This window comes from Microcaecilia unicolor, chromosome 5 (assembly GCF_901765095.1).
Source record: "Microcaecilia unicolor chromosome 5, aMicUni1.1, whole genome shotgun sequence".
Taxonomy (NCBI): Eukaryota; Metazoa; Chordata; class Amphibia; order Gymnophiona; family Siphonopidae; genus Microcaecilia; species Microcaecilia unicolor.
The window spans coordinates 217,262,978-217,286,823 of record NC_044035.1 but is presented as its reverse complement, the minus strand read 5'-3'; the positions used below and the strand labels follow the sequence as shown (position 1 = coordinate 217,286,823).

The 23,846-nt window shown below is 43.4% G+C and overlaps 1 protein-coding gene across 1 annotated transcript in view; it reads left to right on the top strand.

The window, feature by feature from the left end:
* LOC115471318 (ICOS ligand-like) overlaps window positions 1–23,846 on the top strand; it is a 57,493-nt gene that overhangs the window by 15,691 nt on the left and 17,956 nt on the right. The window contains exon 4 of the mRNA XM_030205020.1: window positions 7,605–7,769. Coding sequence (XP_030060880.1) covers window positions 7,605–7,769 — 165 coding nt within the window. The remainder of the gene's footprint in view (window positions 1–7,604; window positions 7,770–23,846) is intronic.

Here is a 23,846-nt window from a genome sequence, read left to right as displayed (position 1 = left end):
CAACCATTGGAGAATACCCGGCAGATAGGACCTGGTTAAACTTCACCCTCCTTACCGTCAAAACAGTTACCCAGGCGATTAGTAGGTTTTCCAACACTTACTGTAAACTAGATACCTGTCCCAGCTACCTAATGAAATCCGCCCCTGACCGCTTCATAGCAGACCTCACATCCCACCTAAATGACATGCTTCAGCAAGGCCTCTTCCCTAAGGAAAATGGCAATATCCTACTCACCCCAATACCAAAAGATACCAAGAAAAAAAAACCAAACGAAATCACTAACTACCATCCAGTAGCATCTATCCCGTTGGTGGTCAAACTGATGGAAAGCATGGTAACCAAACAACTTACAGATTACTTAAACAAATTCTCAATATTACACGAATCACAGTCAGGCTTTCGCCCCCTTCACAGCACGGAAACAGTATTACTCTTCTAGCCAAATTCAAGCAGGAAATAGTAACAGGCAAAAACATCCTTCTCCTCCAATTCGACATGTCTAGTGCATTCGACATGGTAAACCATAATATATTGATAAGATTACTAGATAAGTTTGGTATTAGTGGAAACATACTTAACTGGATCAAGGGCTTCCTAACCACAAGAACATATCAAGTAAAATCAAATTCAAACATATCATCACCGTGGAAAGCAGACTGTGGAGTACTGCAAGGATCACCGCTATCACCGATCCTATTCAACTTAATGATGACCCCACTTGCCAAGTCCTTATCCAACCATGACCTTAACCCTTTCATATATGCAGACGATGTCACAATATACATTCCTTACAAAACCAAACTGACAGAAATCACCAACGAAATCAAGCTCGGCCTGAACATCATGGATTAATGGGCAAATGCATTTCAACTAAAATTCAATAAAGAAAAAACTCATTGTCTCATCCTCTCATCCCAATACAGCGCGGACATCCCCACAAGTATCAACACCCCAGATCACACCCTTCCTATCTCAGACAGCTTGAAAATCCTCGGCGTTACAATGGACCGTAACTTAACACTAGAGAGCCAAGTGGCATTCACAACAAAGAAAATGTTCCACTCAATGTGGGCAAGTAGGGTAACAGAGCTGTGACCTGTTACCGGGGAAGGCTTCAGAAGGGGGATACGGGACGAAATAACAGATGGCTAGAAATGTAAGAAGGGGTGGCAAAATTTTCTTCAGGTATATTAGTGAAAGGAGAATGACTAAAAAGGGAATTGTGAGACTAAAAGATACTGCGAACCGCTATGTGGATAATGATGAAGAAAAAGCAAATTTGCTAAATAGATACTTCTGTTTTCACAGAAGAAAATCCTGGAGAAGGACCACGATGGACTGGAAAAAGTACTAATGAGATTGAAGTGGATAGAGCACCATTCACGGAAGAGAGTATGTATGAACAACTTGAAAAGCTAAAGGTGGACAAAGCCATGGGACCGGATGGGATCCACCCTAGGATATTGAGGGAGCTCAGAGAGGTTCTGGCGGGTCCTCTTAAAGATTTGTTTAATATATCCTTGCAGACGGGAGAGGTTCCGAGGGGTTGGAGAACGGTGGAGGTGGTCCCTCTTCACAAAAGTGGTGATAGGGAAGAAGCTGGAAACTACAGGCCGGTAAGCCTCACTTCAGTTATTGGAAAAGTAATGGAAGCGATGCTGAAGGAAAGGATAGTGAATTTCCTGGAAGCCAATAAGTTGCAAGATCCGAGACAACATGGTTTTACCAAAGGGAAATCGTGCCAAACGAATCTCATTGAGTTCTTTGATTGGGTGACAGGAGAATTGAATCAGGGACGAGCTATTGAAGTAATCTACTTAGATTTCAGCAAAGCTTTTGACACGGTTCCCCACAGGAGGCTCTTAAATAAACTGGATGAGCTGAAGATAGGACCCGAAGTGGTGAACTGGATTAGGAACTGGTTGATGGACAGAAGCCAGAGGGTGGTGGTGAATGGAATTCGCTCGGAGGAGGGAAAGGTGAACAGTGGAGTGCCTCAAGGATCGGTGCTGGGGCCGATTCTGTTCAATATATTTGTGAGTGACATTGCCGAAGGGTTAGAAGGTAAAGTTTGCCTATTTGCGGATGATACTAAGATCTGTAACAGAGTGGACACCCGGGAGGGAGTGGAAAACATGAAAAAGGATCTACGGAAGCTAGAAGAATGGTCTAAGGTTTGGCAATTAAAATTCAATACGAAGAAATGCAAAGTGATGCACTTAGAGAATAGAAATCCACGGGAGACATATGTGTTAGGCGGGGAGAGTCTGATAAGTACGGACAGGGAGAGGGATCTTGGGGTGATAGTCATCTACTATGTTACTATGATTACTCATCCTAAGTAAAAGGGAGCCTTGCAGATTGCACTTTAAAGAGAACTTTTCTATGAATTATTTTCTTGTGGAATAGTTCAGGTTCTCTAGCATCTCCTAGTGAGAAGGAGGGAATATTACATGGTTATCTCCTGTCAAAAGCGAGGCAATAGCCTCTTGGAGTTTCTATCACATTTCCCAGGCTAAGGGGAAATGTTGGTGGGAGGAACTCAAAATGTCACTTCTTGTTGAAAGGGGTGAACATTACAATACGCTTTTAATGTGTACAGTCATAATTTTTTTTCCCAGATTCTGTCCTGCTTATCAGGCTATCCAGACTATAAAGTTATTGTAGGGAGAGATTTTAACATCATAGCAGATTCCTCTATAGATTGTAAACTCCCGAGGCAATAGGGGAAGGATCATGATGCAAAGGGAGTTAATTTTTTGAACCATCACTTAGACATCCTGGACATGTGGTGAGTCCATCACCCCTTTGATACCGACTTTACATTCTACTCCCATAGCCATGAGGTTTATGCCAGGTTGGATTACTTCCTTTCGGTCAATAGCCTTTTTTCTCAGGTCCAGGATGTCGCTATCCTTAGCCCAGAGGTCTCTGACAATGCTGCAGTGACTTACATTTGCATTCACTTCCACTGCGAGGGGATGGTCATGGAAGATGGCACTTCGTTTATTTATTTATTTATTTATTTATTTGTGACATTTATATCCCACATTATCCCAAACAAGTTTGAGTTCAATGTGGCTTACAATAAACAGTATAGGACACATAAAGAATAATGCATAAGAAAGTAATTTACTGTAAGAATCCAGTTGTACCATTGAATCATGTGTACCATGATCTGGTTTTTAGGATTTTTCTGAGAACTCAATGGTTAGAGTACCAATGATACAATGATACTGCTGATGTGGGGTCCAGTAGTTTTTTTGGAATGCATCCAAAGCAGTTTTGAGGGGGCATATCTTATCATATACTTCCCACAAAAAGCAGGAAAGGGATAAGGCCTTACCTACTTTAACCCATGAGTATTGTATATTGAGGTGTGGGCTCATTCAGCATATGGACCCCTCCTCCTAGGCTAAATTGGGGCACATCAAATGGCAGATAGATGCCATATTATACCAGACAGCTGAATAATCCTTGTATTTTCAGCACTATAAACTCCATAGATTTGGGGGGGGGGGGGCATACTGGGAAGCTATTAGCTAATTTGGTGTGGGCTCAGAAAAAGAAACAGGTGATCACAACTATAAAGGATACCCAGGGGAAGGTATACTCACATAGTTGAGCAGTTTATCTTGTTTTATGAGACCCTGTATAGTAGGAGGGACCTTGATAAGGATGTCATGGCCCAGTTATTTCAGGACCTGGCCCTACCACAGCTGGGGGAGGAACAGCTCCAGGCTTTGAACACCCCATTGACTAGTAAGGAGGAGATCATAATGACTATTAGGCAATTGCAACTCACAAAAGCTCTAGGCCCCACTGGGTTTGGCCTGGTATACTACTGTATTTTACAGGACCTGGTGGCTGGTCTGTTGAGTGCTATGTGCAATACCCTGGTGTTGGATGAAGACCAGGTTCAGGACAATGTGGCCCATGTGGTGTTGATTCCAAAACCAAGAAAAGACTAGATGCAGGAGGGCTTTTGCAGGCCTATCTTATTCCTGAATCAGGTGGGCTTTATGCCTGGCCACAATGCGTCTATGAGTTTCATGAAAGTTCTGGCAGCAGTTCACGACCACAGAGGGAATGGGGGCACATCTGCAATTGTGGGGCTTGATATGGAAAAGGCCTTTAACAGAATATCTCGGGAGTATTTGTTTTGGGCGTTGGGCCAATATGGTTTCCATGGAAGGTTAGTGGGCTGTGTGCAAGCTTTATATACTAGACCCTCTGCCTGTTTATTGGTAAATGAGGGTCTATCTTCAGCTTATGCATTACAGAGAGGCACGTGCCAGGGGTTCTCGCTCTCCCGTTTCTTTTAGTTATAGAGCCTCTGGCCATTAAGTTCCAATCCGCTGCATCTATCTGGGGTATCATCATAGGGGGGGAAGGGATTAAAATTAGCTTCTTTGCCAACTACATTCTATATTTGGACCAAGCGAATAAAGACCTGGACTTGGCCCTGGCAATTGTTAAAGACTTTGGGTGAATCAGGGTTGCAGATTCATTGTGCTAAATCAGAATTACTGGTACTGGCAGGGGGCCCGAGCGCCATTGGTAGAGGGACCTGGCTATTTCCACAACAATCTAACCTAATTTATAGACCATACTAGTCCCAACGGGAGGATCAAGGTGTGCTGAGCCCCCCCAAAACCCACTCCCCACAACTGTACACCACTACCATAGCCCTTAGGGATGAAGGGGCCACCTAGATGTGGGTACAGTGGGTTTGTGGTTGGTTTTGGAGGGCTCACATTTACCACCACAAGTTTAACAGGTGGGGGGGGATGGGCCTGGGTCCGCCTGCCTGAAGTGCATTGCAGTAACCACTAAAACTGCTCCAGGGACCTGCATACTGCTGTCATGGAGCTGGGTACGATATTTGAGGCTGGCATAGAGGCTGGAAAAAATATTTAAAAAAAAAATTTTTTTTTAAGGGTGGGAGGGGGTTAGTGACCACTGGGGGAGTAGGGGGAGGTCATCCCCAATTCCCTCCGGTGGTCATCTGGTCATTTAGGGCACATTTTTGTGGCTTTGTCGTAAAAAAAAAAAAAAAGGACCAAGTAAAGTCGGCCAAGTGTTCCTCAGGGTCGCCCTTCTTTTTTCCATTATCAGCCGAGGACGCCCATGTGTTAAGCACGCCCCAGTCCCGCCTTCTCTATGCTTTGGACACGCCCCCGTGAACTTTGGTAGTCCCCGCGATGGGAAGCAGTTGAGGGCGCCCAAAATCGGCTTTTGATTATGCCGATTTGGGCGACCCTGGGAGAAGGACACCCATCTCCTGATTTGTGTCAAAATATGGGCGCCCTTCTCTCTCGAAAATGAGACCAATAGTAAAATAACTCATTTCTTAATGTGGAATTACATAGTCAAATAAAACATTAAAATATTTAACTAAAATTTTCCAAAAAGAAATGTTTTAAGTTTCTTGCAAAAATGCATGCAATTCTGCTCCGCTCATATTTGCTTTGGAAGACTATTCCAAACTGTGAGTACTCAATAAGAAAATAAGGCATCAAAATGTCATTTGAATCAAATATTTTTAGGAGTAGGAAACTTTAAGTGAAAAGAATCACACAATCTAGATGATGAGGAAAAAACGGTCTGAAAATACTTGAATAAGAAATTCAGAGGTATTGCCACACAAAATATGAAATAATATACAAACAGATTTAAAAGCAAGACTCTGGAATTCGTTGCCGGAGAACGTGGTACGGGCGGTTAGCTTGACGGAGTTTAAAAAGGGGTTAGATAGATTCCTAAAGGACAAGTCCATAGACCGCTATTAAATGGACTTGGAAAAATTCCGCATTTTTAGGTATAACTTGTCTGGAATGTTTTTACGTTTGGGGAGCGTGCCAGGTGCCCTTGACCTGGATTGGCCACTGTCGGTGACAGGATGCTGGGCTAGATGGACCTTTGGTCTTTCCCAGTATGGCACTACTTATGTACTTATGTACTTATGTGCCTTAGTAAGAAGCCAATGAAGTTTTTCAAAATATAGAGACACACTGTCAAATTTTTCAAATAAAAAATTAATCGAACTGCCGTATTCTGAATTAGTTGGAGTTTAGACAGAAATTTAGAGCTCAATCCAAGAGATTAATCCAATATACAGAAAACTACAATAATCCAGATGTGGTAAAAACCAACATCTGGACTATTAATGCAAAATATGGTTCTGAAAAACAGGACCTAAGTAAACGTAGCTGTTTTAGACAATAGAAGGTGCGTCTCTATAAACCTTTGATCTGAGAATCATAAGTGATGAATCCAGTATGACCCCTAAGACCCTCGATTCCCTCTCTACTTTCAGATATCCCCCTCCTACCAGCAGTACATAATCTGGAATAGACAGCAAAAAGTGGTAAACCAAAGAACCTTGGTTTTAGTGGGGTTCAACTTAAGCATATTTTTTGTAGCCTGGTGTTGAATACTATTAATACAATTAGAAACACAAGTAAAGATGTCTTCCAATAACGGACATGTTGGTATTTATTTATTTAGATTTTGCTCACACCTTTTTCAGTAGCAGCTCAAGGAAAAATGCAGCAGGAGCCCAGGGTTAGCCAAGGTATAAACAAGTGATGGTCTGAAAAATCTGTCTGAGAATAGAGACCCCCCCCCCCCCGGGTCCGGGTTGAAAATGATTATGATTGATGTAACAATTAAATCAGGGGAGACAAAAAGCTTAAAGCTAGATGATTCTGCTTACAACAACTGCTGAATAATAATTTACTGGACATTGAGCTAATGTTGAAATAACTTGAGATAGATGCTAAACATAACACATATTTCTAAGCTAGCAGAATGGTGATGAATTAGGCCGTGTCCATGATCCCATTGCTTTTGCGAAATCATAGCTTTGTCAGCATTAAGTGACTTGACGTGAATTAGAAAGATAAAATATAGGTCAGTTTGTTACTAAAATGCTGGATGGACAACTGCTGACATATTCTGATATTACAATAAAGGTAATGATTATTGAGTAATGTTTTCCATATGATGCTGATAACATATGATTCCTGAATCTAATGATGATGTGGCTTTGATTGCTTACCAATAAAAAGAAGAGGGCTGAAGTGTATCTTTGAGTTAGCTATAGGTTTATAGAAACAGCCAAGCTTCATGATTACACAAAGAACAATCAACAAAGGCCTAGTCAATATCTTTGCACAAACAACATGTCTTTTGGCAAAGTCTACCATTGAGTGCATTAGGAATCTAGACAGGTTAGGAATGATGCAGTCATGGTTTGGTCCATAGGCCTTAGTTAGGCTAAGGCAGGCCTTATTCACACAAATAGGTATGAACAGGTAGTACCCCACAAAGTGATACAAGAGAAAAAGAGAACAGTGGGGTGCTTGGGAAGGACAAAAGAACCCTTACAGGTAACGGAGTGATGAGAGAACTGGGAAGGAGGTCAGGGGCACAGAAGAAGATGGTAGAGATATGAGAGGTGTGGGGTGGAGAGGAGGAGAAAGGTGGAAGGATGATGGAGGAAGAGCTAAAACATAGAGATGCACAAATAGTGAGTGTGAAATGTGGACATCTCAGAGCTAATCTCTCTCTCCCCCTACCCCCATTTCTATTTTTGCAGTCTTGCTGAAGGTGAGAAACAATGGCAGCTTGCCCATCACTGATAAACAGAGGCGTGATTTGACACAGGCTACTATCAGCACCTCTTGTGTCATCGTCATTGTGGCTTTCGTGTGTGTTGCCCTCTGGTTATATAAAAGGAAACCCTCCCATGTATTCTATGAAGGTAATGATGTGATTTATTATAAAACTAACTCTAATAGAAATGAGATGATGCAACTTTTAAAATTTGAAAAAATAAGAGAATTACAGAGTACGCCTCACAGTTGGAAGCTTTTTAAACAGACTTGATATCCCATTTGGGAGGAGTTGTCACCTCATGTAAGAAGTTTATGATTAAATCAGTAATAAGATCCAAGAACTGTGGGGTTTATCAATATCTTAGGTCTGGTGGTTCATACTGTGGGGTTTGGGTCAGCAGTGAGGAAGAGGGTATTCTTAGCCTACTCCAGTGCAGAAACACTTGGAGTAGCGCCTATTTCATGTTTATGGTTATTGGATGGGGATTGGGGAGGGGGAAGAGGGAAGAAGACAAAACAGTTCATGATATGGGACATTTCGACTGTTCACAGTTTGTTTTTGGAGCATATAACACACTGTTTTTGAGTTATGTTGTTTAACAGTTGTCCTTTGTTGTTGTTTATGCCATTAATAAGTATGAATATTTAAAACCCCCTAAAAAACAACACACATAGCAGACAAACTGTTGGGATTGGGATTGGGCTAGGTTAATAAGTTATATTAAATCACAAAATATATTATTCAACCTTACTTTCTTAATACTGTATATGTTTTTTAAATTGAAGAAAACAACCTGTTTTAAGCAGATCATTGACGATTCAACCATTACCACATGAGCAGCAAATTTATTTGGAAGTGTTTACAGGTCATAAGGAAATTTACAAACTATTGTCACTTTTCAAAATCATAAATCTTCCTTCTTACAAAAATTACTTATCTTATGAAACTTTTTAATATTCACCCCAATGGTCATTAAACTGCAGCAAGCTATTATATATACTTGAATAAAAATGGATATTTTTAAAATTCCCTTTCAGTGGGCAAACTCGGAAATTAAATACCTGGGGGTTCATATACCATCAGATCTCTGCAGGCTCCACGAGTTAAATGTGGGCTCCCTGAAACAGAAAACAATTGAACTTTTTCATAGGTGGCAGGCGTTACCAATTTCACTGATAGGTCGCATTGCACTGTATAACATGGTATTATATCCAAAATCGACCTATGTATTTCAAATGATACCTTTGTGGTGGCCTGGCAGAGAGGATCGATGGCTTGGGAAGCAGTTAAACTCCTTTTTATGGCAGGGTAAAAGGGCTAGGCTGCCTTTGGCATCTATAATGCGCCCCAGAGCCAAGGGGGGGGGGGTTGGGACTGTTAGACTTATGCCTGTCTCAGACACATTTCAGATTGGTTCCGCTCCAGATGTTTTTTCTCCTGTACCAATACTGAGACCTGATTATTCAAATCACTACATTTTGCATATTGGTTACAAGCCCCACCAGGGAAAGCACCCAGCTTAGGCCCCTATAAGCACATTTTTGCACCTTTGAGAGCCACCTGGAAATGGGTGCGTCGGCGGAGTGGCAGAGATGGGGAGATCTCCCTGCTGCTGCCGATCCAGGGGAATCTGGATTTTCCAGCGGCATCTCCTCAGCCGCCTTCCGGAGGTGGGCCTCCTCCAGAATTCAGTATATGTACCACGTGGTATCGGAGCAAGGGGTCATCAAGCCATTTAAAGAGTTGTGTTCTGAATATGATTTGGGAGCGCAAGATCTTTTTGCGTACTATCAGATCCGGCATTATGTCGGTAGCCTACCGTCAGCAGCGCTCAGCTCAGAGTCTTGGGAAGAATTGGATGATCTCTTGGGACTTGAGGCACAATTACAAATCCCCTTGAGTTATTTTCATAGACATCTCAGAGACTCAATGAAAGACATGGACTTATCCAAAGTGACTCAGGGGTGGAACAAGGAGTTGGGCCTCCAATTACAACACGAACAAATAGCGGTGTGCCTTCGGTCTGCGCATAAACTCACTGAGAATGTGACCTGGTGCGAAATTCAATATAAATTCTTGCTGCATTTACACATCTCCCCGCACAGAGCATTTAGGGCTACACTTCGGACAACAGACCACTGCTTGAAGTGTGGGAGAGGTGGTACCAACCTAGGACACATGTACTGGAATTGCCCGCGCATTCAAGCCTTTTGGAAACTGCTGTGCTCACATGTCTCACAGATGTGGTCCTGCAAGTGGAGCCCAACACCGGAACAGCTGTTTGATATCTTCAGGACGCAGAGACCAGCACCCCCAGGGTATAAATCAGTCTTGAAATTCGCCACCTTGATGGCAAAGCGGACTATCCTCCAGCGGTGGTTGGACAAAGAAGGACCCAGCGTGGCCCATTGGAGGACAGCCATGATCCAATGTTGTTCGCTAGAGAAGAGGGGAATCAGAGACTTAGCCTCTGAGAGAGGCGACATGTTCTGCAGATCTTGGTCCCCATTCTGGGATACTCTCACTCCAGTAGCTAGAAGTAAAATTCTGAACTGTTAGGTATAGGGGTTTGGAAGGGGTTGGGGGAAAGGGAGGGGAGTTGGGAAGGGGAAGGGGGAATTGAAGTTAGAAATATAAACTCTTATCCAGCTTATACTGTTTAATTTTTCTTTGAACCGATTCTGTGTTATGTGAATTGTTCTGGATGCCAATAAACATATATTTAAAAAAATTGATATTTTATCTGAATACAATTAAAACCTAATGGGCTGGAAAATAATATAGAATGAGGAGCTTGCTTTAAAATTAAACAGTTTGGCCAACTATCTTAAATGGGAATGTTGGTTTTATTAGTGATTACAAACACATTATTTGGTTGAAAATGTTAGTGGGTGTAGGTTAAGTACCAATTTCTACAAATTCCTGGAGGAAAAGACGATAAACCGTTAAGGTAGACCTGAAAAAAGCCACTGTTTATCCTTAAGAAAGATATAGTAGAATTGGAAAAGGTGCAGCGAAGGGCAACTAAAATGATAGCGGGGATGGGACGACTTCCCTATGAAGAAAGACTAAGGAGGCTAGGGCTTTTCAGCTTGGAGAAGAGACGGCTGAGGGGAGACATGATAGAGGTATATAACATAATGAGTGGAGTGGAACAGGTGGATGTTAAGCGTCTGTTCCCGCTTTCCAAAAATACTAGGACTAGGGGGCATGCGATGAAACTACAGTGTAGTAAATTTAAAACAAAAATCGGAGAAAAGTTTTCTTCACCCAACGCGTAATTAAACTCTGGAATTCGTTGCCGGAGAATGTAGTGAAGGCGGTTAGCTTAGCAGAGTTTAAAAAGGGGTTAGACAGTTTCCTAAAGAACAAGTTCATAAACCACTACTAAATGGACTTGGGAAAAATCCACAATTCCAGGAATAAGAAGTATAGAATGTTTGTTCATTTGGGAAGCTTGCCAGGTGCCCTTGGCCTGGATTGGCTGCTGTCGTGGACAGGATGCTGGGCTCAGTGGACCCTTTGTCTTTTCCCAGTGTGGCATTACTTATGTACTTATCTTACCACTTAGCTAGATGGACCTTTGGTCTGACCCAGTAGGGTAACACTTATGTTCTTAGGAACTATATATTGGGCATATCCGCCTCTTTGAAAAGAAGGTGATACTAAAGAGACAATGATACAAAGGTAAATAGTTTGAATTTGAACTTTTGATTTCAATACTTTTACAAGTAATTTACAAGTATTAACAAAGGTGGAAAGAGCAAACGACAGCCAGCATGGTTAAAAGGTGAAATGAAAGAGGCTATTAGAGCCAAAAAAACATCCTTCAAAGAATGGAAAAAGGATCCGAATAAATGAACTAAGAAGCAACTTAAGTACTATCAAGCTAGATGCAAAGCATTGATAAAGAAGGCTAAAAGAGAATATGAAGGAAAACTTGCTGCGGAGACACAAACTCATAGTAACATTTTTGGGGGGTACATTAGAAGCAGAAAGCCTGTGAGGGAATCCGTGGGACCAGTGGTGTGCTGGTAAATGTTTAACAACAGGCTCTCTCCCCGGTCCACCTCTGCGCCCCTCCCCGCCCACCTCTACGCCCCTCGTCCACCTCTGCGCCCCTCCCAAATTGCAGAGCTGGTTATAGCCGGGGAGAGAGCCTGGGGGGGCAATCTAATTCATGTTTAATGTGGGATAAAATGCCATAAATAAGTAAATAAAAATAAACTTTTAATGTTGAGCACCTCTTCTGATGTATTTCCTGTTTGCGCGAGGGCGGAGCCATGATGCGAGGGAAGGGAACGGAAGGCTGGAACCGAGTGAGCCTGCTGCCTTTGCTTCAACGCCGGCGCGCCTCGAGGGAAAATAAAATTTTTAAAGGCAAGCATCGGCGCAGGAAGGAAACCAGGTCTGTCGGGGAGCAGAGGGCAGACGGATGATGGATGACCGGGGCAGCGGGGGAGCAGAGGCGAGCCGGCTCGCACTGGCCAACAACCGGCTTGCAAGATGCCAGTAATTTTAACAAGCGGCTCTTGCGAGCCGGTGCGAGCTGGCTCCAGCACACCACTGCGTGGGACCATTAGATCATGAAGGAACAAAAGGGGCACTCAGGGAGGATAAGGCCATAGCAGAGAGACTGAATGAATTCTTTGCTTTGGTCTTTATGGAAAAAGATGTACAAAATCTACCTGGGTGGCGGAGCAGGTGGGGGGAAGAGGGGTGGGTGGTTGGGAGGCTAGGATAGGGGAGGGCAGACTTATACGGTCTGTACCAGAGCCGGTGATGGGAGGCGGAACTGGTGGTTGGGAGGCGGGAAATACTGCTGGGCAGACTTATATGGTCTGTGCCCTGAAAAGGACAGGTACAAATTCAAGGTAAGGTATACACATATGAGTTTGTCTTGGGCAGACTGGATGGACCGTGCAGGTCTTTTTCTGCCGTCATCTACTATGCTACTATCAGGCTCATTTTCAAAGCACTTAGCCTCCCAAAGTTCCATAGAAACCTATGGAACTTAGCCTCCCAAAGTGCTTTGAAAATATGCCTCTATGTTACCTGCACCGGAAAAGGTTTTCAAGGGTGATGATGCGGAGGAATCTTGGTGAACCTGTAAGACATACTTAGCCAAATTGACCAAGAGTGATAAATCAGCTGGACCAGATGGTATGTATTTATTTATGACATTTGTATCCCACATTATCCCAAACAAGATCAGGTTCAATGTGGCTTACATTCAAGAAAAACATCAAAAATATGATACAGTCAGATAATTAATTATAATATTTTAACATATTAGAAATAATTGTGTGTTTGTCATGAAGCTAGGTAAGAGTATTGGTTATGTTTATTTATTTACTAGTAAAAAAGGCCCGTTTCTGACACAAATGAAATGGGCGCTAGCAAAGTTTTCTTCGGAGTGTGTATGTTTGAGAGAGTGACTGTGTGTGTGAGAGAGAGTGAATGTGCGAGTGTGTGTGTGTGAGAGAGAGAGAGTGAGTCTGGGGTCGAGTGTGTCTGTGAGAGAGAGAGTGTATGTGAGAATGAGAGTGTGTGCAAGTGCGTATGTGAGAACAGTGTGAGAGAGAGAGAGAGTGTGTGTTGCACACAGATACAGTGTGTGCGAGAGAGAGAAGTGTGTGAGACACAGACTCTCTGTGAGACTGAGTGTATGAGACCAAGAGAGTGTGTGAGTGACTGTGTGACACGAATGTGATACAGTGTGAGACATAGAGTGTGTGAGAGTGAGAGAAAGACATTGTGAGAGAGAGAGAGTGTGTGTGTGACAGAGATACCTCCCCCCCTCTGGTGTCAGGCCCCCCCCCCCCCTCTCTCTGGTGTCTGAGCGTTACTGTGCAGGACGCTGAGCTCTGGCTGTGCTTCAAGGAACTGACCAATCCTATTTAATAGAATGCACCTCCAACATTCTGAAGCCGAGAAACCTCGTGTGGTTGGTCACTTCTGCTTGTGACAAACCTGGAAGTACATGATGTCAATTCAGGAGATGGATACAGAGAGCAGGAATGCCTCAGCCATGCAGTCAGCTTCAGAATGTTGGAGGTGCGTTTTATTATATAGGATTTGTTGCATTTGTATCCCACATTTTCCCACCTATTTGCAAGCCCAATGTGGCTTACATAGTGCAGTAGTGGCAGTCGCCAGTACCGGCAAGAAACAGATACAATGTGAGGTTAAGACAGGCTAGTGATCAGACTTGATAGACATTGGGGGTCAGGGGAAGAGTAGGTTAGGTTATGTCCAACATGAACATTTATATAGATGTATTAATATATTGTGGGGTTAGGCATTTAGGTTGAGTCGTTGGAGTATGCCTTTTTGAACAAGTAATTCTTAAGGAATTTCCGGAAGATTAGGTGTTCGTATGTTGTTTTCACAGTGGTCGGAAGCGCATTCCATAGTTGTATATAAGAGAAGCTGGATGCATAGGTTGACTTATATTTAAGTCCTCTGCAGCTTGGGTAGTGGAGATTTAGGTATGCTCGAGTTGATTTTGTTGTGTTTCTGGTTGGTAGGTCTATAAGGTCTATCATGTATCCCGGGGCATTGCTGTAGATGATCTTGTGAACCAGAATGCATATTTTGAACGCAATACGTTCTTTGATTGGGAGCCAGTGCAGTTTATCTCGTAAAGGTTTGGCGCTTTCGAATCTTGTTTTTCCGAATATCAGCCTGGCTGCTGTGTTTTGAGCAGTTTGGAGTTTCTTTATGATTTGTTCTTTACATCCCGCGTAGATTCCGTTGCAGTAATCTAGATGGCTTAGTACCATGGATTGCACTAAGTTGCGAAATATTTCCCTCGGGAAGAAAGGTTTCATTTGTTTGAGCCTCCACATTGAGTTAAACATTTTATTTGTTGTGGCTTTCACTTGGCTCTCCAGTGTAAGATTTTGGTCGATTGTAACTCCGAGAATTTTCAGGCTGTCTGAGATAGGGAGGGTGTGGTCTGGGTGGTTATGTTGGTGGGTTTGATTGTGTTATAATGGGATGTGAGGATGAGACAGTGCGTTTTTTCTGTGTTGAGTTTTAGTTGAAATGTATTCGCCCAAGAGTTCATGATGTTCAAGCTGAGTTTGATTTCTTCTGTGATTTCCGTTAGATCATTTTTGTAAGGGATGTACAATATGATGTTGTCCGCATATATGAAAGGGTTAAGGCCTTGATTGGATAGGGACTTGGCTAGTGGGGTCATCATTAGGTTGAATAGGAGCGGTGATAGTGGTGATCCTTGAGGTACCCTGCAGTCTGCTTTCCATGGTGATGATATGGTCGATTTGATTTCACTTGATAGGTTCTGGTCGTTAGGAAGCCCTTGATCCAGTTAAGTATACTTCCACCGATCCCGAAATATTCTAGTATGTTTAGTAGTATGTTATGGTTCACCATGTCGAACGCGCTAGATATGTCAAATTGTAGGAGGAGTATGCTATTGCCTACTGCAATTTCCTGTTTGAATTTGGCCAGTAGGGTAACCAGTACTGTTTCATTGCTGTGGTTGGAACGGAATCCTGATTGAGATTTGTGTAGTATTGAGAAGTTGTCTGTGTAGTCAGTGAGTTGTTTGGTAACTATGCTTTCCATCAGTTTGATTACTAGTGGCATTGACGCTACTGGATGGTAGTTGATGATATTGTCTGTTTTTTTCTTAGTATCTTTCGGTATTGGGGTGAGTAGGATGTTGCCTTTTTCCTTGGGGAAAAGCCCATGTTGAAGCATGTAGTTTAAGTGGGATGTGAGGTCTGTTATGAAGCGGTGGGGAGCAGATTTTAATAGGTAGTTAGGGCAAGTATCCAGTTTACAGTGAGTTTTAGAGAACCTGTTAAGCGCTTGATTGACTGTTTTGACAGTAAGGGGGGGGCGAAGCTTGTCCAAAGTCTGTCTGTCTGCTGGGTATTCGCCGGGGGTTGGGTCTAGACATTTGATGAAGTTTTTGATGCCCATGATGTTTTGAGGTAGCGTGCTACGTAGGTTTACAATTTTTTCATTGAAGTATTTGTCAAGTTTGTCTGCAGGTGGGATGTCTGTGTTGGTTGTGGTGACCAAGGTGGTGTCTATTAGTTTGTTCACAAGTTGGTATGGTTTTTTCGTGTCTTTGTAGTCAGGCCCTATTTTGGTTTTATAGTATAACCTTTTGACGTCTTGTTGTGTATTTGTATTTTCTTTGAATTTGTTTCCATGCATTGAGTGCTTGTGAATCTTTTGCTTTTTTCCATGCTCGCTCGAGCTTCCTGGATTGAGTTTTTAGTTTTTTCAGGTCTTCATTGTACCATGGTATCGAGTTGTGCGTATGAGAGGTTCTTGTTTGTAAGGGTGCTATTTCATCTAGTACGTTTTTACATCTTATATCCCAGTCTGAAAGATAATGTGTGGAGTCTATTTGTGCTGTTCGTTCATTGTTGTACATCTGTTGCCAGAATGTTTCCGGATCTGTTTGGCCTCTTATGCTGTAAGTTGTGCGTTCTTTTGGACGGTGTGAGCCCTTTTTTCTTCATAGTAGGGATAGGTTTAGTTTATAGTGGTCTGACCATGGTGTGTTTGTCCATTTGATCTCTGATATTATTAGATTCTGGTCTGAGGATAGTTTGTAGGAGATAAGGTCTAGTGTATGCCCTATAATATGGATTGCCTGAGTGTGTGGGCATTTGAGGTCCCATTGATGGAGGAATTCCTTGCATTCACGTGCTTTAGTAGAGTTTGGATCTTCTAGGTGGAGGTTGATGTCACCCAGTACTAGTATGTTATGGTGGGCAACGCAGGTGTTTGATATGAAGTCCATGAAGTGTGATTGGCATTCGTTCCAGTTGCCTGGTGGTCTGTAAAACAAGACACAGTTTAGGCGGTCATGCAGGGTAGTGTGGTTGATTCTAATGGAGGCAATTTTGAGTTGCGGTGAAATGGACTCAGCAGTGGTTTCGGTAGTGAAGTGTGATCGATGGATCATTGCTATACCTCCACCTCTCTTTACCTTTCTGGTCCAGTGAGTGATTTTGCAACCCGCGGGGCAAAGGTCTATGATTATAGGGCCCATTTGGTCATGGATCCAGGTTTCATTGATGAAGAGCAGGTCAAGATTTTCTGACGTGATCCAGTCTGTTATTATTGTTGCTTTATTTACTACTGATCTGGCATTGATGTAGCCCACTTGAATTTTTTGGTAAGGGTCATTTGACATCGGTGTTATGTGGATTTTTGTCAGTTGTCGATTTTTTGTTGGTATGGGTTTGCTGTGACCTTTCCTTTCCTTATGTTGAGATTGTCCATCTGTTGGTGTGCCTCCCTTATTTTGTTGGTAGTCAGTTTGGTGAGGTGTGGTGTGTCTGGTCATATTTTGGTGGTTGTATAGTATGGGTATGTTGTAATCAGTAAGAGGGTTGGTTAGTGTTAAGTGAGTCAAGGATAGGGAGTAGATTATCAGGATTAGTGTACCAGTGTTCATTTTGGGGTCAGCTCGCTCGGCCTGCTGATGTGCTCTGATTATATGGGTACTCATGGTTAGATGTTCGGAGGATTGCCCTTGGGTGCAGAGGCTCCTTGGTTGGGGATATCGCTGAGGTTCCTTGAGTTTGTGGTCTGGGTCATCGGGCTGAGGTAGGGTTCCTGGTGGGGTAGCCTCAGTGGGGGTTAAGGACTTCAATTGGGTAGGTTCAGGGCCCCCATATTCCTCTGTAGAGGGCGAGCTTAACACTGAAACTGCCTGCCCGTTTGTGCTCCCGTCAGGTTACCACCTGGATCGCTGCTCCCGTCTGTTCTCACCTCAGAGATGCTGCCGAGGTTGCTTCTCCCGTCTGACCACCTTGGTTTTGCACCATTTGTGCTGCTCACTCTCTCTCCCCGTCTCTCTGGGAGGACTTCCAATCGGTCGTGGCTTCTTGCGGCTTGGTGAAGCGTGCTTGGGTGCCTAGGTCTGGCAGTGCAGCGTTGCTCCTGTCCTGGTGCGTTGTCATTTGGGTGCTCTCGCCGAGCCGTTCGGGTTCCTCAGTCCCGATGCTGCAGTGTGGGGAGGTAGACGCAGTGGGAGGGGGTCCCATGGTCGCAGCTATCATGGCCCTCGTAATCGCCGTATGGATGCACCCCGCGGCTGCCGCGTCTCCTTGATTTTTCACACGCTGCCATTCTCTTTTTGCCTCACTTTCCATTCCCTCTCTCGCTGGCGGGCACCTCTCACAGTTTTTAGCGCCGACAGCCCGGTAGTGATGTCTGAGTGGGTTCGGCAGGTGATCAGCTGTTCAGGAGGTTGGTTCCGGCGAGCGGACAGTAGTCGGTTCAGGCGAGGCTCATCGACCGCTAGTGATCAGTGGCACAGGAGGCAATTGCGGTCTGTCAGCGACGTCGGAGGTAGGTGAAGTCGGGTGACCGCCAGGCTGTGCCGTTTAACAATGTGGTCGTGGGCACTCACGTGTTGTAGGCTCGGTAGGCTTTTCACAGTGTTCCGGCTCAAGTCAGGCGACTGAGAGCAGCATAGGCTCCGCAACGTCTTACAGTGCACCTCCTGGCAAGATCGGACCAAACTGGCCCATTACGGTCAGGTCCGCCGAGGGTCCATGGAGCTAGCTACTACGCGGACATCTATACGGCAGCCATCTCTCATGTTGAAACAAGAGAGACAGAAACATTAGTTTATTGTCTTTTGATAAGATATGTACTTAATAGAAAAACCTTTAGTAATTTACAGAATCTCAGATAATCTTCTAAGTACCTTAATTACTTGGGTAGAGAATTCCAAAGTTTTGGAATTGATTTGTAAGAAAGACCTTTGCAGTGCATGAGGTATTCTCTAGATGTTTTTACTGTATTATGTGAAGGTAAATCAATTAGTTGTTGCATGTAAGAAGGTGAAAAACATATATGATTTGGTAAACAGACACGCATATTTTAAAGGTGATCCTTGCATTTATGGGAAGCCAGTGAAACTTTAACAAGAGAGGGGAAACCTTCTCAAAGCGAGGAGCACTGCATACAAGGCGGGCAGCAGTATTTTGTGTTATTTGTAATTTTTTAAGGAGTGAGATTTTAATACCCGCATATATGGCATTACTGTAATCAAATTTGGATAGTACCAGCGATTGGGTGATAGTATGAAGTGTAGAGAAAGGACGCAACCTTTTTAACTTCCATAGTGTATGGAAGTCGCTCGAGACCACCTTTGAGACTTGAATTTCGATTGTTAAAATGCTGGTCGATGGTGATGCCCAGAATTTTCATTGATTGATCTAAGGCATATAATGTGTTATCAATAATGAAGTTTTTTTTTTAATGAAATGGGTTGATAGGGATTAGTAAGTATGAGGAATTTAGTCTTTTCCTGATTTAATTTGAGTTTGAAACTGGATGCCCAAGATTTCATCAGATCTAAACTGGTTTTAATCTCTTGTGTAATTTCTAGTAATTCCATTTTGAAGGGGATATAAATAGTGACATCATCAGCATAGATGAAAGAATTAAATCCGTGAGCCTCTAGTAAATAACCTAATGGTGCCATCGTGATATTGAATAATATGAGTGACAATGGAGAGCCCTGTGGAACCCCACATATAGAGTCCCAGGGTGAGGAGGTATGACCTGATTGTTTTACTTGGTAGGATCTTGATACTAGGAAACTGTGGAACCACTTTAAGACAGTTCCACTAATTCCAAAGTGGTCTAATAAGTATAACAATATATTATGTTCAATAGTGTCAAAGGCACTGGACATATGAAATTGTAAAATTATGATTTTTCTCCCCATGCTCAACTTTTTTCTGAAATTTGCAATAAAGGTGTTGAGCACTGTCTCAGTGCTAAAGGATGGCTGGAATCCCAACTGTGTACTGTGAAGGATGGAAAAGGCCTGTAGGAACTCCATGAGCTGACCAGCTACTAAACCTTCCATTACTTTTACCAATAAAGGAATAGAGGCTACAGGTCTATAATTAGATGCTTCGGTTCTACTAGCTTTGGGATTCTTTGGGATAGGTGTTAGAATTATTTTGCCATCATTTTCAGGGAATAGTCCATTAGATAACAAGAAGGATAAGTATGATTGTAAGCAATTGATAAAAAGGTCAGGAGCTCACCTTAGAAGACAGATGAGACATATGTCTAAAATACACTGAGACATTACATACTTGGATAGAAAAAAACTTTACCTGATCCAGTGTGGGAGGGGAGAAGTTAGACCATGTTGTGTCTGCTGGGTGGCATACAATAAAATTGACAGAATATATTATTGGTAATGGAGCCTTTCATATCTTGTCTAATTTTATTAATTTTCTCCTCAAAGTAATTTGCTAGTTGGTCTGCAGAGGGAGTAGATTCTTTGGTTATGGTCAGGGATTGTGTGTTGAGTACATTATTAACCAAAGCATAGAGCTTTCTGGCATTTAATGTGAACCCACCTACATATTTGGCATAATAGTTAGTTTTGGCTTTTTTAATTTTATATTTGAATTCTTTTAGTAATTTTCGCCAGTTGTTACAGTTGTTTTTGCTTTGGACCATATTCTTTCTAGACACCTGCATGATCTTTTTGCATCTAATAGTTCATAATTGAATCATGGTATACACTTCAGGGCAGTGGCGTAGCCAGAAGTCAATTTTTGAGTGGGCCAACAGGTTGGATGGATGGGCACTAGACAGTGGTGTGATGGTAAATGTTTAACAACAGGCTCTCTCCCCGGTCCACCTCTGCGCCCCTCCCTCCCCCTCCCCCCCGTCCACCTGTGCACCTCCCCTCAAAATTGCAGAGCTGGCTATAGCTGGAGAGAGAGCCCTGGGGGTGGGGGAGGCAATGCATTACTCTCTCCAGGAAAAAAACCATTAAATGATCCCAGGTTCCAATCTAATTCATGTTTAATGTGGGATAAAATGCCATAAATAAGTAAATAAATATAAACTTTTAATGTTGAGCACCTGATTCTCAAAGTGGACATGTTCCAATCATTAAAATGAAAATAAAATGATTTTTTTCTACCTTTGCTGTCTGGTGACTTTGTTTTTCTGATCATACTGGCCCAGTATCTGATTCTGCTGCTATCTGTCCTCTTTACTCCATTTTCAGGGCTTCCTTTCCATTTATTTCTTTACTTTCCGCCTTTCTTCTTCATTTCTTGCTCTGGGTCCTCCGTAGACTTGACTGTCCAGTGGATCCAGCTTCTGCCTATTTTCTTCATCCATGTGCAATTTTCTCCTCTCTTCCTTTTCCCTCATCTCATCTCCTTCTTCACTCTTTACTTCCCTCCATCCATGTCCAGCATTTCTTCTCTCTCCCTTCCTTCCCTCCATCCATCCATGTCCAGCAACTCTCCTCTGCCCCCTGCCCTCCCCTCCATCCACCCATGTCCAGCAACTTTCCTCTCTCCCCTCCCCTCCATGTCCAGCAACTCTCCTCTCCCCTCCATCCATACCCAGCAATTCTCTTCTCTCCCCTGCCCCTATCCATCCCCAGCAATTCTGTTCTTGCCCCTGTCCCCTCCAACCATCCATTCCCAGCAATTCTCCTCTCTCCCCTGCCCCCACCTCCATCCATCCATCCATCCATCCCCAGCAATTCTCCTCTCTCCCCTGCCCCCCCACCTCCATCCATCCCCAGCAATTCTCCTCTCTCCCCTACCCCCACCTCCATCCATCCATCCATCCATCATCCCCAGCAATTCTCCTCTCTCCCCTGCCCCCCATCTCCATCCATCCATCCCCAGCAATTCTCCTCTCTCCCCTGACCCCCAACTTCCATCCATCCATCCATCCCCAGCAATTCTCCTCTCTCCTCTCTCCCCTGCCCCCCACCTCCATCCATCCATCCATCATCCCCAGCAATTCTCCTCTCTCCCCTGCCCCCACCTCCATCCATCCATCCCCAGCAATTCTCCTCTCTCCCCTGACCCCCACCTCCATCCATCCATCCCGTGACTCTCCTCTCTCCCCTCCCGCTCCCATCCATGTGTCCAGCGATTCTCCACCCCATGCATCCTTCCCTCCCATTCCACCTGCCCACCCTCTCTCTGATGGCAGCGCTTCCAAGTCGCTGCCTACCGCCGCCACAATCTACCTCCTCCCTCTGTCTCACTCTCAACAGCAGCGGTAGCGATTCAAACACGCTACCTCCTGTTTCTAACCCGGAAGCGTCTCCTCTGCAGAGAAGATGCTTCCGGGTTAGAAGCAGGAGGTAGCGTGTTTGAATCGCGACGCTACCGCTGCTGTTGAGAGTGAGACAGAGGGAGGAGGTAGATCGTGCGGCGGTAGGCAGCGTCTGGGAAGCGCTGCCGTCAGAGAGAAGGAGGCAGATACAGGATCAGCGCTGCCTGCTCCCTCCGCTCCGCTGCTGGGTGGGCCTGAACCCAAACTGGGTGGGCCTAGGCCCATCCAGGCCCACCCATGGCTACGCCCCTGCTCCAGGGTTCTGAAAGAACTCAAACATGTAATTGCTGATCTGCTGTTAGTGATCTGTAACCTGTCATTAATATTGTCAATAGTACCTGAAAACTGGAGGGTGGCCAATGCAATGCTGATTTTTAAAAAAAGGTTCCAGGGGTGAACCGGGAAGTTACAGACCGGTGAGCCAGACTTCAGTGCCAGGCAAAATAGTGGAAATTATTATAAAGAATACATTTATGGAATATGTGGACAAACATGGTTTAATGGGACAGAGTCAGCATGGGTTCAGCCAAAGGAAGTCTTGCCTCACCAATTTGCTTCATTTCTTTGAAGGTGTAAATAAATGTGGATAAAGGTGAGCCGGTTGACGTAGTGTATCTAGATTTTCAGAAAACTTTTGACAGAGTTCTCCTAAGAGACTCCTGAGAAAATTAAGGAGTCATGGCATAGGAGGCAATGTCCTTCTGTGGATTAGGAATTGGTTATTGGACAGAAAACAAAGGTTTAAATGGCCATTTTTCTCAGTGGAGGAGGGTGACTAGTGGAGTGCCACAGGGATCTGTACTGGGACTGCTGCTATTTAATATATTTATAAATTATCTGGAAATCTGAACGACAAGTAAAGTGATTAAGGGCCTTGTTTACTAATCCGCGCTATAGGCACACAAACGTTTTAGCATGTGCTAACACTAGAGACACCCATAGGAATATAATGGGTGTCTATCATTAGCACATGCTAAAAAGTTAACACGCCTACAGCGCAGCTTAGTAAACAGGGCACTAAATTTGCAAATGACATAAAACTATTCAATTTGCAAAACACATGCGGTTTGTGAAAAATTGCAGGAAGACCTTAGGAAACTGGAAGACTGGGCATCCAAATGACAGATGAAATTTAATGTGGACAAATGCAAAGTGATGCACATTGGGAAGAATAATCCGAATCATAGTTACCTGATACTAGGGTCCACCTTAGGAGTCAACATTCAAGAAACAGATCTAGGTGTCATTGTGGACATTGGGGGGTCTTTTACAAAGGCGCAGTAGCATTTTTAGCAGGTGCTAAACGCTAGAGACACCCATAGGAATATTTTTGTATTTAGCAGAGTTTAGAAGAAAATGCATTTCTGTTACTTTTACCAGTATTTTCACTGCTTATAGAATCTGGCTTTCTCGTGGAGTTTCCAGTTTTTGTCTTCATGTTTTTTGTGGTTCCCTATATTGTATCAATTGAGGCTCTGTCCATGCTCTGCATGTGTGACTAAGGTGAAGGATTCTGCTAGCATGTAGTGTCTATGTAGGAATCTGTAGCACTACAGCTTGTTCCAGTTTCTCAGTAGTGCGTATATTATATAGGGTGAGAAATAGTCTGACAATAAATTGTATATGAGATTTAACGTCAATACATTTACTGGGGAAAAAGTTAAGAGATTGGGATGCAACTCCATTTGTTAAATCTTGGATGAATAGCAAACATAGGGGGCCTTTTACAAAGGTGCGCTAGCCTTTTTAGCATGCGCTGATTAGCATGTGCTAAATGCTAGAGATGCCCATAGGAATATATGGGCATTGCGTTTAGTGCATGCTTATTTTTAGTGCAAGCTAAAAACACTAGCGTGCCTTTGTAAAAGGACCCTATAGGTTGACTACAGATACAAGAGTGCGGTAAAAATCAACCAAAGCATTCTGCAAAAATCAATTGGCCATATGGAATTTACAGTAAAGAAGATTATATGTATTAATATTATTTATAAATTGGTTGCTGCCTACATATATCCTTTGTACCAATAAAATGTATTTATATTCAGGTTTTGTTTTGGTTTTTTTTTTTTTTTTGGAGAACCCATTGTTAAACATT